At 41.5% G+C, this 22,625-nt stretch overlaps 1 protein-coding gene across 1 annotated transcript; it reads left to right on the top strand.

Moving 5' to 3' along the window:
- Positions 1 to 15,527: 15,527 nt before the first annotated feature.
- LOC310747150 (olfactory receptor 4D5-like) lies at positions 15,528 to 16,463 on the top strand (the record flags this gene model as incomplete). Its single annotated transcript, XM_083581502.1, has 1 exon — positions 15,528 to 16,463. One exon carries the CDS (start codon positions 15,528 to 15,530, stop codon positions 16,461 to 16,463), a length of 936 nt encoding a protein of 311 aa, XP_083437628.1.
- Between the last annotated feature and the right edge of the window lie 6,162 nt (positions 16,464 to 22,625).

Below are 22,625 nucleotides of genomic sequence, written 5' to 3'. Positions count from 1 at the left end.
AATACGCTGTAACAGCTGCAAGAATACTTCTGGAGCAAAGATGGAAGCAGGAAGAAATTCCAACTGTGGAAGAATGGAGAATGAAACTGACTGAATATGTGGAATTGGATAAACTGACCGGGAAGATTCGATATCAGAAAGACCAAAATTTTCTCGAGGACTGGGGAAAATTTACAGATTATCTGAAAAGCATATGTGATGCACAGACAACGCTTGTTGGTTTTGAAGAGTCTCTGTGAAAAATTAAGAAATATTGTAAAAAAGAAAGTAGGAGAAAGCAAGAGGAATGGTTAAAGGCAATAATAAGTTCAGAAATGCGTTAACAATAGAAACTTTAACAAAAGATTGGCAGAGAAACTGAGGGAAGTCAAAAATTGATGAATGTGAGAGTTAATATGAGTTGATTGTATAAGAATGTTTGGAAAACGAATAAAAAATTATTATAAAAAAAGAAGAAGAAATACACTGCAAACTGAATTATACAGTTTAACAAATTCATAGCAAAAAAAAAGACATAGCTTTCTTAGAATTATTTCTGAACTGGCTTTGAGCAAAGAGGAGTCTGACTGACCAACTAAAGTATATGCCACAATACATCTGTTAGTCTTGACACAACCCAAAGATCCTGCTGTTTGTGCTGACAGAGGGCAATAAACAACAGAATTATTAAATTCTAAAGGCAAATTATGATTCAGTTATCTTCTAAGTGGCAGAAAGTATAACAGGCAAATGCAAAATATGAAGAAATCTCATTGTTTTTCTGTTAAAGTTAAATTAAGTGTGTTCAAGTCCATGCAATGGGGCAAGCTCCTGTTGCTCTGCCGCAGCTCCTGTCAACCCAGCAGTTCAAAAGCATACCAGTGCAAGTAGATAAATAGCTACCACTACAGCAGGAAGGTAAACAGCATTTCCATGCACTCTGGCACTCATCATGGTTTCCCATTGCACCAGAAGCAGTTTAATCATGCTGGCCACATGACCTGGAAAAGCTGTCTGTGGACAAACGCTGGCTCCCTTGGCCTGAACTGAGATGGGCACTGCACCCCATAGTCAGGTTTGACTGGACTTAACCATACAGAGGCCCTTTACTTTTTTAAAAAAGGCCTGGGAGTCCCTACCTGTGTTATAAAGTTTGTTGGAACCTGTTCTGAGACTTTATGGAGAAGGATGGGAAATAAATCTAATAAAAATAAAATAAGGAAGGAAGAAAGGAAGGAAGAATTGAAATCAATCAGAACTGATCTATTTTGCTTCTCCTACTATGCTTTTCTGCACTGAGCATTGCACATCCTACCCTTGTTGTCAGACATCTTCCCTTTTGGGCATGGAACACAATCATAGCAACAAAATGGCTGTCCTTCCTTCTTTGTTCTTCTGTAGCCCGGATGGCAGTTGTCATTGCACAAAGAAAGAGGCAGAACCTACAGAGAGAGAGAGAGAGAGAGAGAGAGAGAGAGAGAGAGAGAGAGAGAGGGAGGGAGAGAGAGAGAGAGAGAGAGAGAGAGAGAGAGAGAGATTGTATTCCCTAGGGAGGAATCATAGTCTAGTACTACACATTGGTACATAATGAAACCAGGTTCACTTCACGGTGTTGCCATTTACAAAGATGTTGTTCCTAGCTGGAATCCACAAATAATAAAGAGCAGAAAGTTGAAGATCAGGACCACAGACAGCTCCCTTTAAATGGATATGCAGGTTTAGGCTGCATATGAGAACTGCCTAGAAGCACTAGCCTGGATCTGACTTTATATCAGGGATGTGGATTGGAACCTCCTTCAGCCAAAGGACTGCATTCCTTTCTGGGCAGCCTTCTCAGGGCCACATGCTGTTGGTGGGTGGAGACTTTGTTTAGCTTTGTGCAATACACACACATACCAAGTTTTCCATGCTTCATCCAAACAAGAAGCCTTATCAGAGTTCAGTGGCACATTCCAGCCAAGCAGAAAACTGAAGTAGAGCCAGTGAGCAGGTTGGGTTGGAGAAAGTAAGCTCCAAAAGCCCCAATTAGCCCCTGGACCTGAGATTTCCTGCCCCTATTAATAAAGTCCTGCAGAAAGAGAAGAAGAAGAGGAGGAGGAGGAGGAGGAGGAGGAGGAGGAGGAGGAGGAGAAGTTTGGATTTGATATTCCACTTTATCACTACCCTGAGGAGTCTCAAAGTGGCTAACAATCTCCTTTTCCCTTCCTCTCCCACAACAAACACTCTGTGAGGTGAGTGAGGCTGAGAGACTTCAAAGAAGTGTGATTATCCCAAGATCACCCAGCAGCTGCATGTGGAGGAGCAGGGAATCGAACCCGGTTCACCACATTACGAGTCTACCGCTCTTAACCACTACACCACACTGGCGTTGATAGCCTCACTGGATAGTGCCTGCTTGGATATTTCAAAGATTTTGCAGTTCAATATGCCAATGTAGACTCAAACAAGGTTAATGAGCCCCCTTCAGCACAAGGCTGAGGTGATCTAGCACAAGGTAACAAATGACGCTTCATGGCTTGGAGGGATTTGAACCTGGGTCTCCCCAGTCCTGGTCTAACACTCTCATCACAACACCATGCTAGCTGGTGAAAAGCCAGCCACATTCTTGTTAAAATGAAATGTCTAATACATTAAGTTTGTGCTCACAAATCACTAAACTACCCCCCCCAAAACAGACAGATCCTGGAACTGTTGGCAAGATTCATATGCTCATAAAAACATTTTTGCAAGGGCTAAGTCCAGAGATTCAAGGATATTGTATAGAATTTACCCAGCATTCTCAATATGCCTTAGAACTACTTTGATATCCTACCTGATTATACGTGCTGTGCCAGGTGATAATATCCTCATTAATAGTGAACTCTCTGCCTGGTGCTTGGGGATCCATCCTTCCTACCTTCACTCTTTTAAAAGATTTGTTTGGGAAAGTAACCCAGTTTATAATATCAAGGCCAGCTGTCAACACACCATTCTCATTGAAAGATATTGTGTCCCCAGCACTGTTATTAAATGAGATTGTCTGAAGAAAAGGGTGAAGCTAGAATGAAAGTGAAGAAGGCAAAATATAGATGTTAATGGAAAAGGGCATGTGGGACACACGTCCCTACTTGTCATGTGATACCACTTCATGACTGGATTACTAGAATGCTGTCTCTGTGGAGCTGCCCTTGGGCCTCGTTCAGAAGCTCCAGCTTTTGCAGGATCCAACAGCTGAGGCTGCTGATGGGGCAGACATCTGCTAGATCATCTACACTGGCTGCCCATAGGTTTTCAAGCCATATTCAAGGTTTTGGGTTGATATACAAAGCTCTGAACTACTTGGACTCTGGATACCTTGAGGACCTCTTGTGTCCTTATACACCAACTGAGATAATCCTGAGGAGCACTGTTGAGTCTTCTCTCTGTTACACTGGCCCGACTCATCTTAACTAGAAGTTGAGCATTTACTGTCACCAGTCCCATCTGCAGAACACTCTTCCAGCTGTGATCAAGCAGGCACTCTCACTTTGGAGTTTCAGGCACCTCTTGAAGATCTTTTTAGGCTGAGAGGGCTTTGCAGCCATTTGATTCTAGTTTTAACCTTATCTATGTTATTTATGTGACGCGGGTGGCGCTGTGGGTTAAACCACAGAGCCTAGGACTTGCCAATCAGAAGGTCGGTGGTTCGAATCCCCACAACGGGTTGAGCTCCCATTGCTCGGTCCCTGCTCCTGCCCACCTAGCAGTTTGAAAGCACGTCAAAGTGCAAGTAGATAAATAGGTACCGCTCCGACGGGAAGGTAAACGCCGTTTCCATGCACTGCTCTGGTTCGCCAGAAGCGGCTTAGTCATGCTGGCCACATGACCCGGAAGCTGTATGCCGGCTCCCTTGGCCAATAAAGCAAGATGAGCGCCACAACCCCAGAGTCGGCCACGAATGGACCTAATGGTCAGGGGTCCCTTTACCTTTACCTTTATGTTATTTATGTTTTTATATATTTAATGAAATTTACATACTGCTTGATTGTACAAAACCTCACATGGTATAATGCTGTAAACCTAACAGATAGGTAGATGATAGAGATAGGTAGATAGGTAGGTAGATAGATGATAGATAGATTAGATGATAGATAGATAGATAGATAGATAGATAGATAGATAGATAGATAGATATAGATAGATGATAGCTAGATAGATGATAGATGATTGATAGATAGATAGATAGATGATAGATAGATGATAGATAGAAAGATAAATGATAGTTAGATAGATAGATAGATAGATGATAGATAGATAGATGATAGATAGATAGATAGATAGATAGATAGATAGATAGATAGATGATAGATAGATAGATGATAGATAGATATAGATAGATGATAGATAGATAGATAGATAGATAGATAGATAGATAGATAGATGATAGATATAGATAGATGATAGATAGATAGATAGATAGATAGATAGATGATAGATAGATGATAGATAGATAGATGATAGATAGATTAGATAGATAGATAGATAGATGATAGATAGATAGATATAGACAGATAGATGATAGATATAGATAGATAGATAGATAGATAGATAGATAGATGATAGATAGATAGATAGATGATAGATAGACATGGCAGTCTAGAAATACTTTTATAAATAAATAAATGTTCACATCCAAAATGGTGTAGCTATTTTGGAGGACATTAATTACCTGCCATGTATGCAGGATTTCAGACTCCATCATAGCTCCATTGGTCACTGCTCTACATTTGGATCTTGAAGAGTGCATGGAATGCAAAGCATGTGCTATGGCATACACAGCATTATAGATGCTGTAGCTCTGGCCAGTCATGCTCATTTCAAATAAAGGCCCAGGAAGGTTCTCCAGTTGTTCCTCACCTGTGCAGTGTACCTCCATATCCTCTTCTCCAGAACCTGAAAGTAAACAGCTGAATGCCTGCTCCCAGAAGACTCTAGTAAGAGTATCTCTTCTTGTTGAGTGGGGATTTAGACTTTGAAGGAAATGTTGAAATTCAGTCACCTCACTGGAGTGAATTGCTAAAGACAAGGCACCATGGAACAAATCTGTGTCAAATGCCCTTTGAAATGTCTGTAATTCAAAACTCCAGTGGGCAGTCATAATCCACACCTTGCCAGCATACACACCTCCCATATATGTCTCAAGAGATAAATAGCAGTTCAACCCAAGCATGGTCTGAATGTCTGCATTTACAATAAAGACACTGAATGTGGTGGTCTTACTTAAGTAAAAGATCTCATTCTTTGTGATATCAAAGTCGTTCACCATGTCTGAAAAGTATTTCATGATGGGTATTCTGTAAGTCAAGGCAGTGCAGATGCCATTCAGGGAAAGCTTTGCTATCAAGTTCTGCAAAAAAGTTTCACCTTTATCGTCAGCCGTTGCAATGAGCCCGACCCAGTTCCACTGGAAATGCAGAAGTAGTTGCACGATCCCTTCATACTGATATGCTTCATTGGGGACCATTTGGTATAAGAAAGGGAGCTTGGCTCGATCATTCACTGTTGGAGCAAATAAGCTATAAGTGACCTAAGAAAAACAAGGAGCGGAGTGTGTGTTTTCAGCTGGGTTAGAGATTGTTTCACACTCATCATCACACACTCATCTTCACTAGACTAGGCAAAATCTCACATTAAAAGCCTGCTGGAATTGAAATGTTTCCAGTTTCTTTATGACTGAAATACAGTGGTACCTCAGGTTACATACGCTTCAGGTTACAGACTCCGCTAACCCAGAAATAGTGCTTCAGGTTAAGAACTTTGCTTCAGGTTGAGAGCAGAAATCGTGCTCCAGCGGCACAGCAGCAGCAGGAGGCCCCATTAGCTAAAGTGGTGCTTCAGGTTAAGAACAGTTTCAGGTTAAGTACGGACCTCCATAACAAATGAAGTACTTAACCTGAGGTACCACTGTACAGGAAAGGGGAAACCTCAGAAATCCTTAGAGGGATTCTCCAGAGCTGCATCTCAAGTTCATTCACTTAAGGCAGGGGGCTGGGAAACTTGTACAGCACAAAAGGTCCATATTGCCTTCTGGGCAAAGTTCCATGGGCAACATACCAGTGAGGGGTGGATTGAGAAGCAAAAGTGTGAGAAGCAATGATATATATTCATATATGTCATTGGGTTTATAAATGCAATTACTTGATATGTGTTTTATTGTATTGTGGAATCACTTGGAGATGCTTTGTAGGAAGCTATTCATAAATGAAACAAACATCACCAACAACAACAATTTATCTTTGTAAAATAGTCTACATTCTTCACACACTCCTTTGTCCTCCATCCAGGCAAAGAAGAGGCTTTGCCAGAGTCATTTGGACAGCACATGCCATTTTAAAATTGTTTTTGTTCATGTCTTATTGTTGCATTTGTAGTCTAGCTGTAAATCACTTTGGTCCTTTCTGTCAGAGTTCAGTGAATTCCAATCTTTCCCCACTCACGGCAGACAGCCAAAGAAAGTAGACAAAGAAGCTCTGACTGAGTCTTTATTCAGTCTTTATTCAGTATTCCCAGCAAGAGGCATAGGTATGCTGACTCTTAGGTTAATGACATTGCTCCAACTGAGCTCCTCCCCCCCTCACTTCTTAGCAACAGCACTTACCATTACGGTGGCCAACAGGGGCTAATTGTCTCTGAGTCCTTTGTTCTTCCACTTTCAGTGCATGCCAGGTTATGGGAGAAGGGGGGTCAGGAATGCTTTCCAGTGATAATGTATCAGCTGGCTGCTCTGTCTCTGTCTCCCCCTTATCTTCTCCCAACACCTCCCAGCTCTTCTGTTCACCTGTCTCTGATCTCTGATCTGTCAAACCACTGCTTTAAATCAATACTGCCTTCCTCTTCTTTGGAAGGTTCAAGAGGAGGGGGGGGCGATCTCCACCACTCCTCCTCATTCCAGTCCCCCTCAGCCCAATTCCTGACACTTTCTTTTAGTGGGAAGTGCTATATAAATTTAATAAACCTAACCTAAGCTAGTGATGAATCCCCCCTATACCATGCATGCGACCCACCTGTGGAGTCTTGTAAGTGCCTAAGATAGTGGCTATGTGGAGGGAGGTTTCCAAGTCCAGCCCCCCAATGATGGTTACCATCTTCTTCTCAGTGTCACAGATGTAGTTGGGCACAATCTTATCCTGACCGCAGAGAAGCTTCAAGGTGTTCTGGTAAGTCATCTTTGCATCAAAGTAGTTCTCATAGACATGGAAACCCAAAGTGATGTTGGGTAAGAGCTCAGAGTTCTCACTGATCTCCTTCACAGCAAACACCAAGGAGAGGACATGCTGGTAGTTCTTTGGGACTGATCTGCAAGAAGAATCACATGTCATTTTTTGCTCTCTGTGAGACCCTAAATAAGAAGAGACAAAGGTAGAAACTGCCATTACCAAACCGAGCAGTCTTATCGGTGTCTATATCTTAATCAGCACTTGCTTGTTAGTTAGTTTGAACAATTTTGATACTGCTTAACACTGTAATTTCTGAGCAGTGTACAATAAGGCTACAAAATGAAATGAAATCAATGAAAAGTAACCATAAAAGTGATATTAAAATGCCCACTGGTTATTTACTTATTTATTATTTAAAGTCTTCACCAGGGAAGGAGGCTATCTAATCTCAGCACAGAGGAAGTTCCACAGAACTGGGTCTACAATACTGATTACACAGCTTCTGCAAAACCATGGATAAAACACTAGCAGTGTCTGCACCAAAGACCTCAGGATGTAATTTAGTTCCACTCCCAAAGAACTGCTGTCTCCAAGTGCCTTTACTTACGCAAGTCCCTCTATCTGCTTCATTTGGGGTGGTCCATTGAATATTATGCTATCTGAGAAGAATAAGAGTTGAGAAGCAATTCCACCAATGATGAAACTACTTGGTTGATAATACTGGTGCTGGATATGGACTGGATTGTCAAAAGTGCACATTGACAGATTTGCCTTACTGTATCTTTGAGGCTGAATAACTAGAAGAAACAGGAAGAGCCCAAGCATTCTGGGGGGCAAACCCCTTTCTCCTGACAATAATCCTGCAGTTTCCAACACAAACGTCACTGAGGTAGCAAACCTGCACCTGGGCTAATCATTTCACCTTCTGGGTGGGAAATCACATGGAAAATTATCAAAGGACTTTGCCCACAAACTATAAAGCATGGAGAAAAAACTTCCAGAGTCCCTCCCCACCCAGTTCTGTATGGCAAAAGGGCATTTTATATAAGCCTTCAGGGTTGGTTATTGATGTTGACTATGATCTCTCCAAAGTCTGGTGAGAACCATCAAGACTGGGAGTGGACAAGATGGGGAGTACATTCAGATAATTACAGGATTCATAATCTTCTCTCCAGAGGCACACTGTGTAAGAAAACATGTTTGTCTAAGTATGCTGCAACTCTTCTCTTAGAAGTGACAGGAGGCTCACTTGTGCTCAGTTTCACTCAATTGTATTTTAATGTCCTTGGATGGAACCAGAGAGGAGGTGACCATTTCTGGAAGCATATGTTACATTGTTCACATTGTTGATCCCCTTTAGGAAGAAGAACCTGTGGGCCTCCAGATTTTGTTGGACTCCAGCTCCCATCATCCCTGACCATTATCTACACTACCTGAGGATGATGGCAGTTGGTGTCCACATGGAGGGCTGCAAGTTTTCCATCCTTGCTGTAAGGCTAGAGTCAAATGAATCATTAGAGTTTTGAAATATCAACAGTGTTAATGTTAACTATTCAGAGGTGTGAGTTGGTGTATCACAGGTTTGCCCCCACTGTCAGAAAGGCCAGTGGCTGTGGTAATCAACAGGAGGAGGGTTATTGGCTTCATGTCCTGTCTGTAATCACCAAGGGAAAATAGCGTGCTGGACTAGATGCGCCGTTGGTTCAATCCAGTAGAATTGCTCTTACATTCTTAATCACATCCACTCACATAGTCCTGGAAGTCCAAAAAACCAGTGTGATGGTCATTCTCTCTGTTGCATGTCTGATAATAAAAAGCTGGGGCTCCAATTCAAAGTCCAATACTTAATATTAAAAGACCTAAATGGCTTGGCACCAGGAGACCTGAAGGAACACCTCCTCCTATATATACCTCTTTGGACCTTATGCAGTTGGTAAACCAAGGAAAGGGCCTCCTTTGTGGTGGTGCAGGTTTTGGAATTCCTGCTTCATTGCAGAGGGATCGTGGGTGGTGAGAGGAATGTGAAACCATCCCTCCCTGCACATTATGGTCCCAATAAAAAAAAGTCCCTTAATACTTAAAAAAGAACCAAACATATTCCATGTTTTCCTTTTAGCAAAATATGTTATTTGACTTTAGAATGTTTCTCATCACTCAAGGTACAAATTGTCTCCACTGACAACTATGGTGGTTTAGGATGATGCAAAAAGTCTTGTACATGTGCAGAAACTGAGCTTTCTGACACACAGAATAATGCACCCTCCCTGTCTCCTTACCCTCTTGAGGACATGAAGTTTCTTTCACTTCCTGTCTGCAAATGAGCACCGCACAGTCACAAATTAATAATTCCCTTTGCAACAAAGCTCTGGGATATGGTGTCACTAACTTCTCATGAACTATTCATTCATTGTGCTTATACTTGTTTCCTTTGCCTTCAGAAGTGATATATCAGCAGCCACAAACAGCTCCACACTCCTAAATGAAGCTGCAAGTTAGACTGAAGACCACTAGGACAATGGAGGTAAATGCCTCCATTAAGACATCATGGCTTATTACAGCATTTCTAATGGCTGTGCTATTTGCTGAGGCTGTTGGATAGAATTATTGCCTTGGTAGACCTTGACCTGAAGCAGCAAGTTAAGAGAACCTGAGTAAGCACTCTTGTTTTGTAGACTTAAAATATGTAGGTAGGAGCGGGCGTGTGTGTGTGTGTGTGTGTGTGTGTGTGGAGTTGTGTCATATAAGACAGGTGTTAGCCCATCTCTGATGTAAAACAATACTTTGTTGAATTGACATCCAGGTCAAAAACAGCATGGCAAGGGGAAACCTGACGTAGTCAAGTAGTTTGTGTATTTATTTCTTTGCAATTATTCTATACTTCCAAAATGAAGAAAAAATCACAGCATAATAGCATAAAATCAACAATAACATTTCATAACTACAGTGGTACCTCGGGTTAAGAACTTAATTCATTCCAGAGGTCCATTCTTAACCTGAAATTGTTCTTAACCTGAGGTATCACTTTAGCTAATGGGACCTCCCGCTGCTGCCGCACCACCACCACACAATTTCTGTTCTCATCCTGAAGCAAAGTTCTTAACCCAAGGTACTATTTCTGGGTTAGCGGAGTCTGTAACCTGAAGCGTCTGTAACCCAAGGTACCACTGTAGGGGCATTACAAATGCTTACTATGTATCTGTTAATCAAATTGCTATTTATAAGCAATATAGTCATGATGCAGAGGTGTAGGCAGAAGTTCACCCCTCTTTTCTTTGTTTTAAAAGAAAAACAACAGCAACCTTAGCTCCACCATTCAATTTTTTTATTTTTTTTAAGATAAGATAAAACTTTATTAGCATTAGCCAATGGCCATAGCAACAGTAAACATTACAGTATATACAGAAAAGGAAGTTTGATATAACAGCACAATTTAAAGTCCTGAATCAGCCGTCAGTTAGTGGCCCTTATTCTGATTGCTCCTGCTATGAACCTTTGCTGTTATCTGCTCATTTTGATCTGATAGAAGAAAGGACATTGTGGCAGTCGTTGAGCACCCTGGGATGGTTAGTACGAGTGGGGTGATGATTTTGTTCCTCAGGTCTTTGTAGAGAATACAAGACAGGAGGACGTGTGCCGCTGTTTCGGTGCTACCATCTCCACAGGGGCAAAGTCTTTTCTCAGGCGGAATCTTTTGGAATCGACCCTCAAGTACTGCAGGTGGCAAAACATCCAGTCTTGCAAGTGTAAAAGCACACCTGTATTTTGGGATAATACGTTTGTGCAGATATAGGGCCAGAGAATCAAAATGGAGTGGTGGAAAATGAACATACCAAAGGCAGATTTTCCTTATAGTGGCCAGGTTATTCTGATGCTCAATATTTTTTGGACATTGACCAATTAGACTGTTTGCTTTAGTAGGGCCCATAGTGAGTAGGTGTTGTGGGGATAGGCCACAAGAGTGAAGTTTTGGATAGACGGTTTTAAGCCAGGCACTTTTATGGGAGTCTTGAAGTACTAGGGATAGTAAACTGGGAGGATTTGAGTTTAGGCAGAGCCAGAAGTTAAGAGTTCTTTGCCAAGTCTGTACTTCTACTGAAGGGAGACTTGCCTCCAGTCTCAATGATGCGTTTGGGATGCATGGTGGTACAGAAAAAATCTGCCTTAGAAACTTTGATTGAACAGCTTCCAAAGTGCTAAGGTGGTTAGAAGTCCAAATCTGAGCCCCGAATAATAGCTGTGCTAGGGGTTTAGCTTGGAAGACTTCTAGGGCTGGTGGTATATGTTTGCCACCCTTTGTATGGAAAAAGCGAGTCAAAGTTTTGGCACTCCTCATGACCCCGTAGATTGGAAGAAAAGGCCCAAAGAGTTGAAAGCTTTGACCTGTTTGATTGGCTGATTGTCCATACGCCAACTGTGGGGCCTATATTTTCTTGAGAAAACCATAACTTTGGTTTTCTGATGGTTTACGACCAGGTGTTCTCTCTGGCAATACACTGAGAATTATCTTCTCAATCTTTTAAGGACTATTTTTGTTTGGGATAAGAGGACCGCATCATCAGCATATAATAGTACAGAGATTGGTTTTGAGGCCAGTTTAGGGGCATGGAACTCTGGAGATGTTAGGCACTGGACCATGTCGTTTATGTATAGGTTAAAGAGTGCCGGAGCTAAAATGCATCCTTGCTTGACTCCCTTTGTGGCTGGTACAGATCCTGTAAGTTGGCCATTTGTAGAGCAACACACTTTCAGCACAGTGTCTTTATAAAGGCAGTTAATCAGATATAATAATGTTTTGTCTATGCTCAAGGTGTTCAATTTAGCCCATAGTCTTACTCATGAGATTGAGTCAAAAGCAGCTTTCAAATCAACGAAAGCAGCATACAGCACACCGTGAGATTGCTTGGCGTACTTATCTATGAGGTGGGTTAGGATGAAGCAATGGTCTATAGTAGATCTGCCTTGCCTGAATCCTGCTTGCTCTTCCGCAAGGATAGCCTCAACATCAATCAGGTTGATTAACTTATTGTGGAGGTGTTTTGCATATAATTTACTAACTATAGGTAAGAGGTTGATAGGTCTGTAGCTGGCCGGATCCGATGTGAGTGGCCTCTGATGTGGCACAGGGCAAATTTATATTTCCCTCTGTATCCCAATATGAGCAGAGCAACCTGCCTTATACTGAATCACACCATTGATCCATGTGGCTCAAGGTGCAAAGCAGATGCTCTACCACAGAGCCCTGACCCTCCCCTTAATGTTCAGGCTGTTGAGTGTCATTGCTTATGTAACCAAAATAGCACCACTCATGAGAGGGAGGTACCAGAAGGCACAGAGTAACTTCAAAGCATTCGGGACATTTTTGAAGGAAAGTATTCTAAGGGAAGCGGACTCCAAAGCATCCCAGTGAGAACTGACCATTGTCATGGAATGCCCACGTGAAAAGGGGAAATATAAAATGGGAGAGGGGTTGGAATGAAGTAGAAACACTGGAGATCTAGGACTTCCGGGTTAGCGCCATCAGCAATGGCGGAGTTCCTCTGACCGGGAGGAACCCGCTCCGCAAAAACCGGGTCTTGCCGCCGCGGCGAAGGCGGAGACCCCTCAAAAATACCAGGCTGATGAAGCCTGGGGACGTGGGATTCGGCTGACACCAGGAGCGCCTCCCCTACTCGCAGGGAAACCCCTCTTTCGGGTTTCCAAAACGACGTGGGGTGAGCAGCGCGGTGTTTTGAATCGACTGCTACTTTTGTGGAGTGAAGCCGCATAGCCGTTGCCGGAGAGCGCTGACTTTTTCCTGTGGACAATTGGATTCTAAAATAAGTACCCGTGAGTAGAAACGGAAAATTGGATCAAGAAACAGGTTAATTTGGCACCAAAGCGGGAAGGTTCAAAACAGGAAGTCCGCCTTCCGCTTTTTGTAAACAGACTGAAGCAAAAATCTTGTAAGCTATTAGCCTGCAAAGTCGTTTATAAAGGCTGAAATTTCCTTCATTTTTAACTATGAAAACCCCCTTGGAAGCAGGAGAAAGGGGGGGGGGATTTTGATTGTTCAAGCCTGCAGGAGAGGGAGTAAAGAAAGTTAAGTTTCCACCGTCTCAAACCTGGGAACGGGGTGTCAGAGACAGAAATTGTCGGAGACGTTCATTGACTGTGAATGGAACATTTTGACAGATAGCTAAAAAAGAGAAACAAACTGATTCCAATGTTGCCTTTTGCATTTTAAAGAAACAAATTATTTGAAAAATGAAAGTAACTTTCCTTTGTTGGACTTGCTTTAAAAAGATGGACACAAATAGAAATTGTCTCCTCTAGAGGGAGCTTGTTAAATTGTTGCTGCAGCCTACTGGGGGACTTTACAGCTGTGAGATTAAGATCGTGGGACCAGTCTTTTGACCTTGAATAAAAATGTGTTGGGAGGAAGTTTTGGTGCTTGCTTTTTGCAAGACAAGTGCCTTGTTGGAGCAGATGCATGAGAAGATAGATTTGATGAATGAGAAGATGGATTTGACGACTGTTGTAGTCAGTAAATGCGGACCAACAGGGAATACTGATACAGAAATCATCCAGGGATCAACTCAGGAACCTGTTTTGACTGGGCAGGTGCAAGTGCAGATGACAATGGAGGAGGTGGCGGTTGCACCTCAAGTAATACAAATGGAATCCGAGGCCCTGCAGGAGCATAAGCCACTGTTTTTGAAGATTGAATTTGGAGTGGGCCAGGGGGTGTCTGGAGCTGAGGAGGCCCTTAACTTCGGAGGGACTTTGGAACATACTGTTAAATATTTTTTGGATTACACTGATGACTGTGGGGAGTGGGACTGTGGGGAATGGGCTGGTCTGATGAGGGGAGATGGAGATAATTTTGGGCTGGAATCCCCCAGAGACCTACTCCTCAATGAGAAAGGGAAGAAATTAAGAAAGAGACCAACAAAAGACAAGGAAAAGTGTAAGTATAAACAAGAAGAAGAAGATCTGCAGAAGGGACATGGAAGAGATTTAAGAGCCTCGGACATAAGATTACCAGGTTGATGGACTTGAGAGAATGGACAGTAAGGACTGACATAACCCAAGACCAGGAAGAAGGGACGTTGGATGAAAAGTGGAAGAAAATTTTTAAAGAAAATTTATATTTTGGGAATTAGTGTAAAATTAATGAATATTAAGGAAAATGTTGGAATGAAACTATCTGGCTTTAGTAGAAATGATATAAGGAGTTATGTAGAAATAAGTATTAAGTTTTAAGCTCTAAGGTATTTTATGGTAAGATAAGGTTAAATAAATTAAGGCAAATTGAATAACAGAATATGGTGAAAGATGCAAAGGATCTGCTGAGTTAATTAACTAGGTTAGACTGTTAAGATAAATTGTTCAATATAAATTGAGAAAGATGGAAAGAATTTGCTGAAACAATTAATTAAGCTAGAATACAAAAAGGGAGGTGTGAAGAGGTCAAGGAAATAAGCAAATGAAAGATAAAGAAATGAAATATGGGATTTGTATTTTTTATTTTGTTGTTGTCGTTATGTTGTTGTATTGGTTTCTATGTATTTTTTCTTTTTTCTCTTTTTTTCTTTATTATGTATTGTAGTGTTGTTTCTTCTTTTTTCTTCTTTTTTTGTAACTTTGAAACTTTTAATAAATATTATTTTTTTAAAAATAGAAACACTGGAGATCTAAATAGCAGCTCTGCCCACTGCAATTTTGTTGCAGTTCCTATGTTTTAAGAATGAGAGCAAAACGAGTAAAGTGGTACCTCGTGTTATGAACTTAATTCGTTCTGGAGGTCTGTTCTTAAGCCGAAACCATTCTTAACCTTTTGCTAATGGGGGCCTCCCGCTGCCGCTGCGCGACTTCCACTCGCATCCCGGAGCAAAGTTCGCTACCAGGAGACCTACTTCCAGGTAAGCAGAGCTCCTTACCCAAAGCATTTGTAAGGAGGATGGTATGTAACCCAAGGTTCCACTGTACTCAGAAATACCACCAGCTGCATACAGCCCACAATGTGATGCTTGTTTCCTGACACACACACATCCAACCAATTCTATCAAGTTATAACTATAGATCAGTGGTAGAGTATCTGCAGTCAGGAAGTTCCAAGTTCAATTCCCATCATCTCCAGGTAGGACTGAGAATGTCCCAAACTGAAACCCTGGACAGCCACTGCCATCCCATGTGGACAACACTGAGCTGAATGGTCCAATGCTCTGGACTGATATAATGCAGTTTCTCATGGTCCTATCAAAATGTGACAAAACGTTGCACACAACATCAATGGAACAATTTTTCTTTATTTAATTTTTTTCTTCCATAGGTTTTATTGATAACTATCCTGTATTCTTTCAGAGTCCTATCAGTGGGGCCTCAACACACATGATGGAAGCAGAGAATGGCACCACTGTGAGAGAGTTTGTATTTCTTGGGCTGACCAGCAAGCCAGAAGTGAAGGTCCTCTTGTTTGCTTTCTTCTTGGCTGTATATGGCACAACCATGCTGGGCAACCTCTTAATCGTTAGCCTAGTGGCTTATGCACCTATCCTCCATACCCCTATGTACTTCCTCTTAGGAAACCTCTCATTCCTTGATTTCTGCTACTCTAGCATAACTGCTCCTAAAATGTTGGCCGGTTTCCTATCAAAGACCAACACCATCTCTTATGTGGGCTGCATTTGCCAGATCTTCTTCTTCCACTTCATTGGCGGCATCAAGATCTTCCTTCTTGTCATCATGGCCTATGACCGTTACATTGCCATCTTCTGCCCATTGCGCTACATGGTCATCATGAATGGGGCAGTGTGTGGTGCCCTGGTGTGTGCCTCCTGGACTGGTGGCTTTGTCCACTCCATCATCCAAGTGGCCATTATTACCCAGTTGCCCTTTTGTGGCCCCAACAAGCTGGACAACTTCTACTGTGATGTGCCACAGGTAGTCAAACTGGCTTGTACTAATACCTTCGTGGTGGAGCTACTCATGGTGTCCAACAGTGGCCTCGTGACTTTAATGTGCTTTGTGGTGTTGCTTGTGTCGTACTCCATCCTTCTGGCCAAGCTCAGAGCAGGGTCTGCACCCAACCGGAGCAAAGCTATCTCCACCTGTGCTTCCCATGTCACTGTAGTGACCCTGATTTTTGGGCCTTGCATCTACATTTACATCCATCCCTTCCACAGCTTCCCCATGGACAAAGCCATCTCCGTTCTCTATACTGTCATCACTCCCATCTTGAACCCTTTCATTTATACCCTGAGGAACAAAGATTTCAAAGTTGCATTAGAAAAGCTCAAGGGAAAGAAGCAAAAGAAATTGACTCCCTGACAGACTTTGCAACTGACTCCCATTCGTATTGTTTATGGTTTCTTCACCATTCAAGGTGAAGCTGTGTACAAATGACCACACTGTGGAAATCAGACCATGAGAGAATCATTTGAAGCATATGCCGGGGCATCACTTTATTTTCTGATATGCGTATGAGAAGAGAAACCTTGTACACCTGTGCCATAGGCGCTCTGAACATTGTAAGTGCAAAATATTTATACAGAAGTTGACATACGACAAGCACACAAGTCACTTTCTCAAATATACTGGAAAATTACAAAAGTTGCAAGAAGTAACTAAAATAGGTTTGCTCAGCAGCTTTCTTAGTGTTATGTGATAGTTTATAGTTATCTCCATCCTTTGTTTCATACAAATGTTAACTTTTGTGCGGAGCAAAGTTGATTTGTCAATTATCCAGAAGTCTAGGCCTTACTGATTTCTCCGGCAACCTCTTGATTTTCTGCACCCTATTTGTGGGGAGAGAAATTGGAGCTGCCACATCCCACAATTTTCTAAGGGATAGGAAAGCAATTCTTTAATGGTTTCTCAGGGTTTGGGGGCCCTCACCTTTCCAAGTGGCACTAAGAAAAAGCTTCCTTCTTGTTTTTCTGAGATTACTTGTTTTCTACCACTGCTAGGGATAACAAGTACTTCCACACCACTTTGCATCCACCACAATTTCCCAGACCTAGCATCTTTCCAGGGAATTGTGTGTTTGTAATGACATACAAAAAATGCTACATAAGCAATGGCGTTCGCAGCCTTAACATTAAGGGAAGGGTTGTGGCACAGTGGGAGAGCATCTGCTTTCAAAACTGAAGGTCCCTGGTTCAGTCACCATCAACACTAGGTAGGGCATGGAACGATTCCCTGCCTGAAATCCTGGATGGCTGCTGTATAATACTGTACAATATTGTCTACATACATCAACATTGTAGGCAAAATTAATGGTTCCAAATATTTGGAGAATTTCAGTGGCTCTCCTCTGAGCCAAACAAAATGATGTAATTGTTATTAATAATACCACTTCACTAGAATGGTTTACAAAAGATGAACAGGTTAAATCTGTAATGATACACTGGGTGAAAGATTTTGAGTATGATATGCAATTTGCAGCATGGGAGAAGTTATGGAAATGTGATTTTAAATTTACAGCATGTTGTATGTTTGAAAGAAAATTATATGAAAATGATGTATTGATGGTATCTAACTCCGAGTAAATTAGCAATAATGTATAAAACAGGATCAAATATGTGTTATGTGCAGAAATTCCAAGAGAGCAGAAAATATTATTTATGTACGCACTGACGGCTGTGCAGATGTTATTAGCCCAGAGCTGGAAAGAAGACAGAGTCCCTCCCGGAGAAGAATGGCAGATTAAGTTGATGGACTATGCCAAAATGGCAACAATGACCAGAAGAATCAGAAATCAGGATGACCAAGGCTTTAACAAGGAATGGGAAAAATTTATAATTTATCTTAAAAACCATTGTAAACAGTTAAAATCATTAGCGGAATTGGAATAACATAATGTTACAATGAACTATGGACATAATGGAGATACACAAATTTGGATTAATATAAAAGATGCAGAAGGAAAGTATTAACAATAATACCCACAAAGGGGAGGAGGGAAGTCCAAGGGATTCTTGGGAATCTTGTTTTTATATATTATGTTATTATGTGAATGTAAATATTAATCTGGAAAATTAAATAAATAGATTTTTAAAACAACAACAACAACAACAACAATAACACCACTACAATTCCATGTATGTTTTTTGTTCCAAGGTTGAGATAGTTGTGTTTTGTTTTTTTTTAATTTGCTTCTGCAATCCATTTTATGTTGTATTATACATTTCTGTTCTTCTAGGTTTTTATTACTATTATTATTACTGTAAGCTTCCTGGAAAACTTGGTTTCTCACATACCATAATTTTCCATGTATAAGACATCCCCATGTATAACATGCCCCCTGTTTTTGAGGACTCAAATTTAAGAAAATGGGGGGAGGTGGCACATGTCACAAAATCCACCTCTTGTCTGTCCCCATTCTGCCAGAAGCTGCCAATGGCCCCGCCCAATTGCCGCAGCATCAGCCAATCAACACCAGTCATTGATGCAGCAACCAATGACATGCCCAATAGCTGCTGAAAGCCACGGCAGAAGCCAATCAAACGTCCGTCCTATGCACTACCCATGTATAAGACCCCCACTTTTAGAATAATTTTTAAAGAAAAAAACCTAGTCTTATACACGGAAAAGTACAGTGTGTGTGTGTGTTACTGTATTATTAAGAAATAGATGAACCAAGAGCAAACCACTCTACCTCCCATTCCATCTTAATCCCAAACCAAGCAGCTCCTGCTGAAATCTTAAACTACCAGTGCAAAAGGTAAAAGTAAAAAAGGTAAAGGTACCGGTGCAATCCTATGCAAAAAGGCACAGAATCGTATTTTAGGGGAATGTATGTGTAAAACTGCATCTATTGGTGAAAAGAACATAGAAAAATACATTGCATATTGTTAAAAAATGCAGTACACGCTGTTAAAAATGTGTATATTGGGTAAAATGTCGTTCCAATATATGTATATATGTATGGGGGAAATGTACACTAAAATGCTGGCAAATTTCTGTGGTGACTTTTTTAAGGGATAATGGTGGTTGTGAACTGTGGAAATGTGTGGAACTGAAATTAACACTGGGAAAATGAGAAACTAAGGGAAACTGAAATTGACAGATTTTTCAATCCCTACATAATACTGACAGCCAGTGTGGTATAGTGGTTAGGACCTAGGAGACTATGGTTCAAATCCCTGCTTGGCTACAAAGCACAATGCATGACCTTGGGCTAGGCCCTGCTTCTTTGCCTAACCTACCTCACAGGTTTGTTGCGATGATATAATGAATCAGACAGGGAATTCTTGGATGCTGGCCCATTGCCTGTCTCATCTCCCACTGTAACTTTCAGTAGCCAGGGGACTTCCTCAAAGTTTTTTCCTTCTGAGTACCCCATGGGGAAACCCAAGTTGCACTTTTAATAATTCCCCTTGCAACTTGCATGTCGCCCAGAAGTCGCTCATGCTCTCTTGGGCCCCAACTGATCCAGAACTTCCAAGCCCATTAAGGGCGTTGCATTTTGTAGATCAAATCATATGTTGCTAAGAAGATGCTCTCTCAGGTAGAGCAAATGCTGTGCTGGTGGAAAGAAGTGGCTTCACTTTAGCTGGTAGGTGCTATGCAGACTTGCTAATCCATAGTCCCAATGGTCCTGCGAGTGATTCTTCCCCATAAAAGGCTTACAGAATGCCCTTTGTTTTAAGGTAATGCCTTTTCCTACAGAGAGTATGATTGCTACAGGCAGCAAGAAATACCTCTTTGATTTCAGAAATTTATTTCTATAGCACTCTACAGAATTGATGCTAGGACGTACTGTTTTTAATTTTTCTTTGATTGCCCCCATTAATGGGAGTTTTGTCTGAAGTAGGTCCGAAAAAGATGTGTGGCTAAGAAGTGAGTATGGTGTGTGTATTAGTCAGGTATGACTGAAGGCTGACAATAGATATGAGGATGGAAAGAAATCAGAGAGCAAGAATGTTGAAACAGCTGACTAATGGATGAGGAAGGTCCAAATAAGAGGAGAGTAATAGGTTCCTATTGCAGCCAACTTGCCTGAGGCATTGAACACATCCTAAATAAGGAGTGTGGAAGATGTGAATAAGGAAGCACAAGGTGGCAATTTCTTTTCCACTAGCAAGCTAAACCAGGAATGTTTTGAAATAACTGAGCACAGAATTGTTAACATTGGGGAAACCATGAAACTGAAAGAATATTTGTTCATTTCACATTTATTTCATGAGTCCTCCAAAGAGTTTGTGGGAGCTCTCTTCTCCCCCATGTGAGGTCATTTTGGAATTAGTGAATTCAACCCAGGCCTCCCATGTTCTAGACCAGTCCTTCTCAGTCCAGGATATTGTTGGACTTGTAGTTGTGCAACATTTAGAGGGCACCTGGTTGGAGAAGTCTGCTTTCAACTGATGCTACTACACTGCTGAACTATTTGCTGTTCACCAAGGAATATACAGCGGTACCTCAGGTTAAGTACTTAATTCATTCCGGAGGTCCGTTCTTAACCTAAAACTGGTCTTAACCTGAAGCACCACTTTAGCTAATGGAGCCTCCCGCTGCCGCCGCAACGCTGGAGCACGATTTCTGTTCTCATCCTGAAACAAAGTTCTTAACCTGAAGCACTATTTCTGGGTTAGTGGAGTCTGTAACCTGAAGCATATGTAACCTGAAGCGTATGTAACCTGAGGTACGACTGTATAAATAAGAAAATACTGAGAAAAGGAATGAGGTGTGAGAGAAACCTCCTTTATAAATCTCTATAGACATGTAATTATTCTTGGAGCAAAATCAACCAAGAGTTTTGTGGCACATTAGAGACTGATACATTTATTATGGCATAAGCTTTTGCAGTCTTGAGTTCATGGAAGCCTATACCATAATAAAAGTGTCAGGCATTAAGATTGGACAGGACTCTGTTGTTGCTTTTAGGAAGGAGCTCTTATGGGCGTGTGACAGAGACATACTTGAGGAAGCGCTGCAGCTCAGTGACAGAACATCTGTTTGCATGTAGAAAGTCAAAGGTTCAGCCCCTGACATCTTCAGATAGGGTTAGGAAAAATGGACCTTTCTGAAAACCTGGAGAGCTGCTGCCAGTCGGATGGACCTTTGGCTCCTGTGTTTAAGTGACAGCAAATGACACAGAAGTAATTTCTGTTGTCTAAATCCTTTGCTAAACACAGGAATAGCCAACATAGTGTCCTCCAGGTGTTAGACTTTCAGCTTCTATCATCCTTGACTACAGGTGGAGTTATAGTCCAACTACATCTGAAAGGGATCAGATTGGCTGACTTAGAACATCTTTCATGAGGTCCTCAATATCAGGCTTGCCACTTTAATATAAATATTTATAACTCCTACCCATAGGAAGCTGCTCAGAGTAGCTTACAAATACTTTTCTGTTTTAATGTCACAGCTGCTGCTTTGATGAAAAGCAGACACACTCAGCGCCACTGGCTCTTCTCTGCCCTCCTACACACAATGCCACCCAAGGGTGCCAACTTGAATAAAACGGGGGGGGGGGGAGCCCAGGTAAGCCCCACTCATGAGATGCAATGCCCATCAAGTTGGGAGGGGAACTGAAGGGACCTCGGCCCCTAAGAGTCGGCTCCTGTGATGCCACCAGCTCCCTCCTACTTTCCCTTATATTGGTGATTTGTTTGAAAATGTAAAGTGGAGCTCTAGGGTGAAACACCACAAAAAGGAGAGAATGAGGTTTATTTGGTGTGGTTGGCACTTAATCAGGTCCTTGGTGAATTAAGGAACAAAGGAAGCTGTGTTATGCTAAGTCATAAGAACACATAAATAAGAACAAAGAAAGCTGGTCCTATCTTCTCTATGTCACCTTGAGTTCCTGTCAGGGGAAAAGGTGGGATATAAACATAATCATAATATGGGGTGGTGTGTGTGTGTGTGTGTGTGTGTGTGTGTAAAAAGACTAGGGTAAATTGATCTACTCATGTATCTATTTATTGATCCAATCACTCACCCATCACTGCATAGAAAACAAGAGATATATGATCTACTAAAACATACAGAAAAATATAATAAAAGCAGCACAGCACTTTCCTTAAAAGCAGTCAGGTACCAAAATCCTATTGGAATAAGAAAGCCTTCACCTGCAGGGAAGGAAAGAGCCAGTCTAACTTCTCCAGGGAAGGAGTTCCAGAGTCCTGGAGCAGCCACCGAGAAGCCCTTCTTTAATTCAAAGGTTTATTATTATTATTATTATTATTATTATTATTATTATTATTATTATTATTAATTTATACCCCGCCCATCAGGCTGGGTTTCCCCAGCCACTCTGGGCGACTTCCAACAAGAGATTAAAAAATACATTAAGATATCAGTCATTAAAAACTTCCCTAAACAGGGCTGCCTTCAGATGTCTTCTAAACATCAGATAGCCGTATTTTAAGCTGTATTTTAATTAACTGGTTTTTTTTCTTTTTTTCTATTACGTTTTATTGTAATTTATATTCGGTGTTAGCCACCCTGAGCACAGCCCTGACCGACGAGGGCGGGGTATAAATAAAA

Source organism: Podarcis filfolensis (assembly GCF_964270895.1).
Source record: "Podarcis filfolensis genome assembly, chromosome: 13".
NCBI lineage: Eukaryota > Metazoa > Chordata > Lepidosauria > Squamata > Lacertidae > Podarcis > Podarcis filfolensis.
The sequence above is the reverse complement of the archived record's forward strand: the minus strand, read 5'-3'. Positions and strand labels throughout refer to the sequence as shown.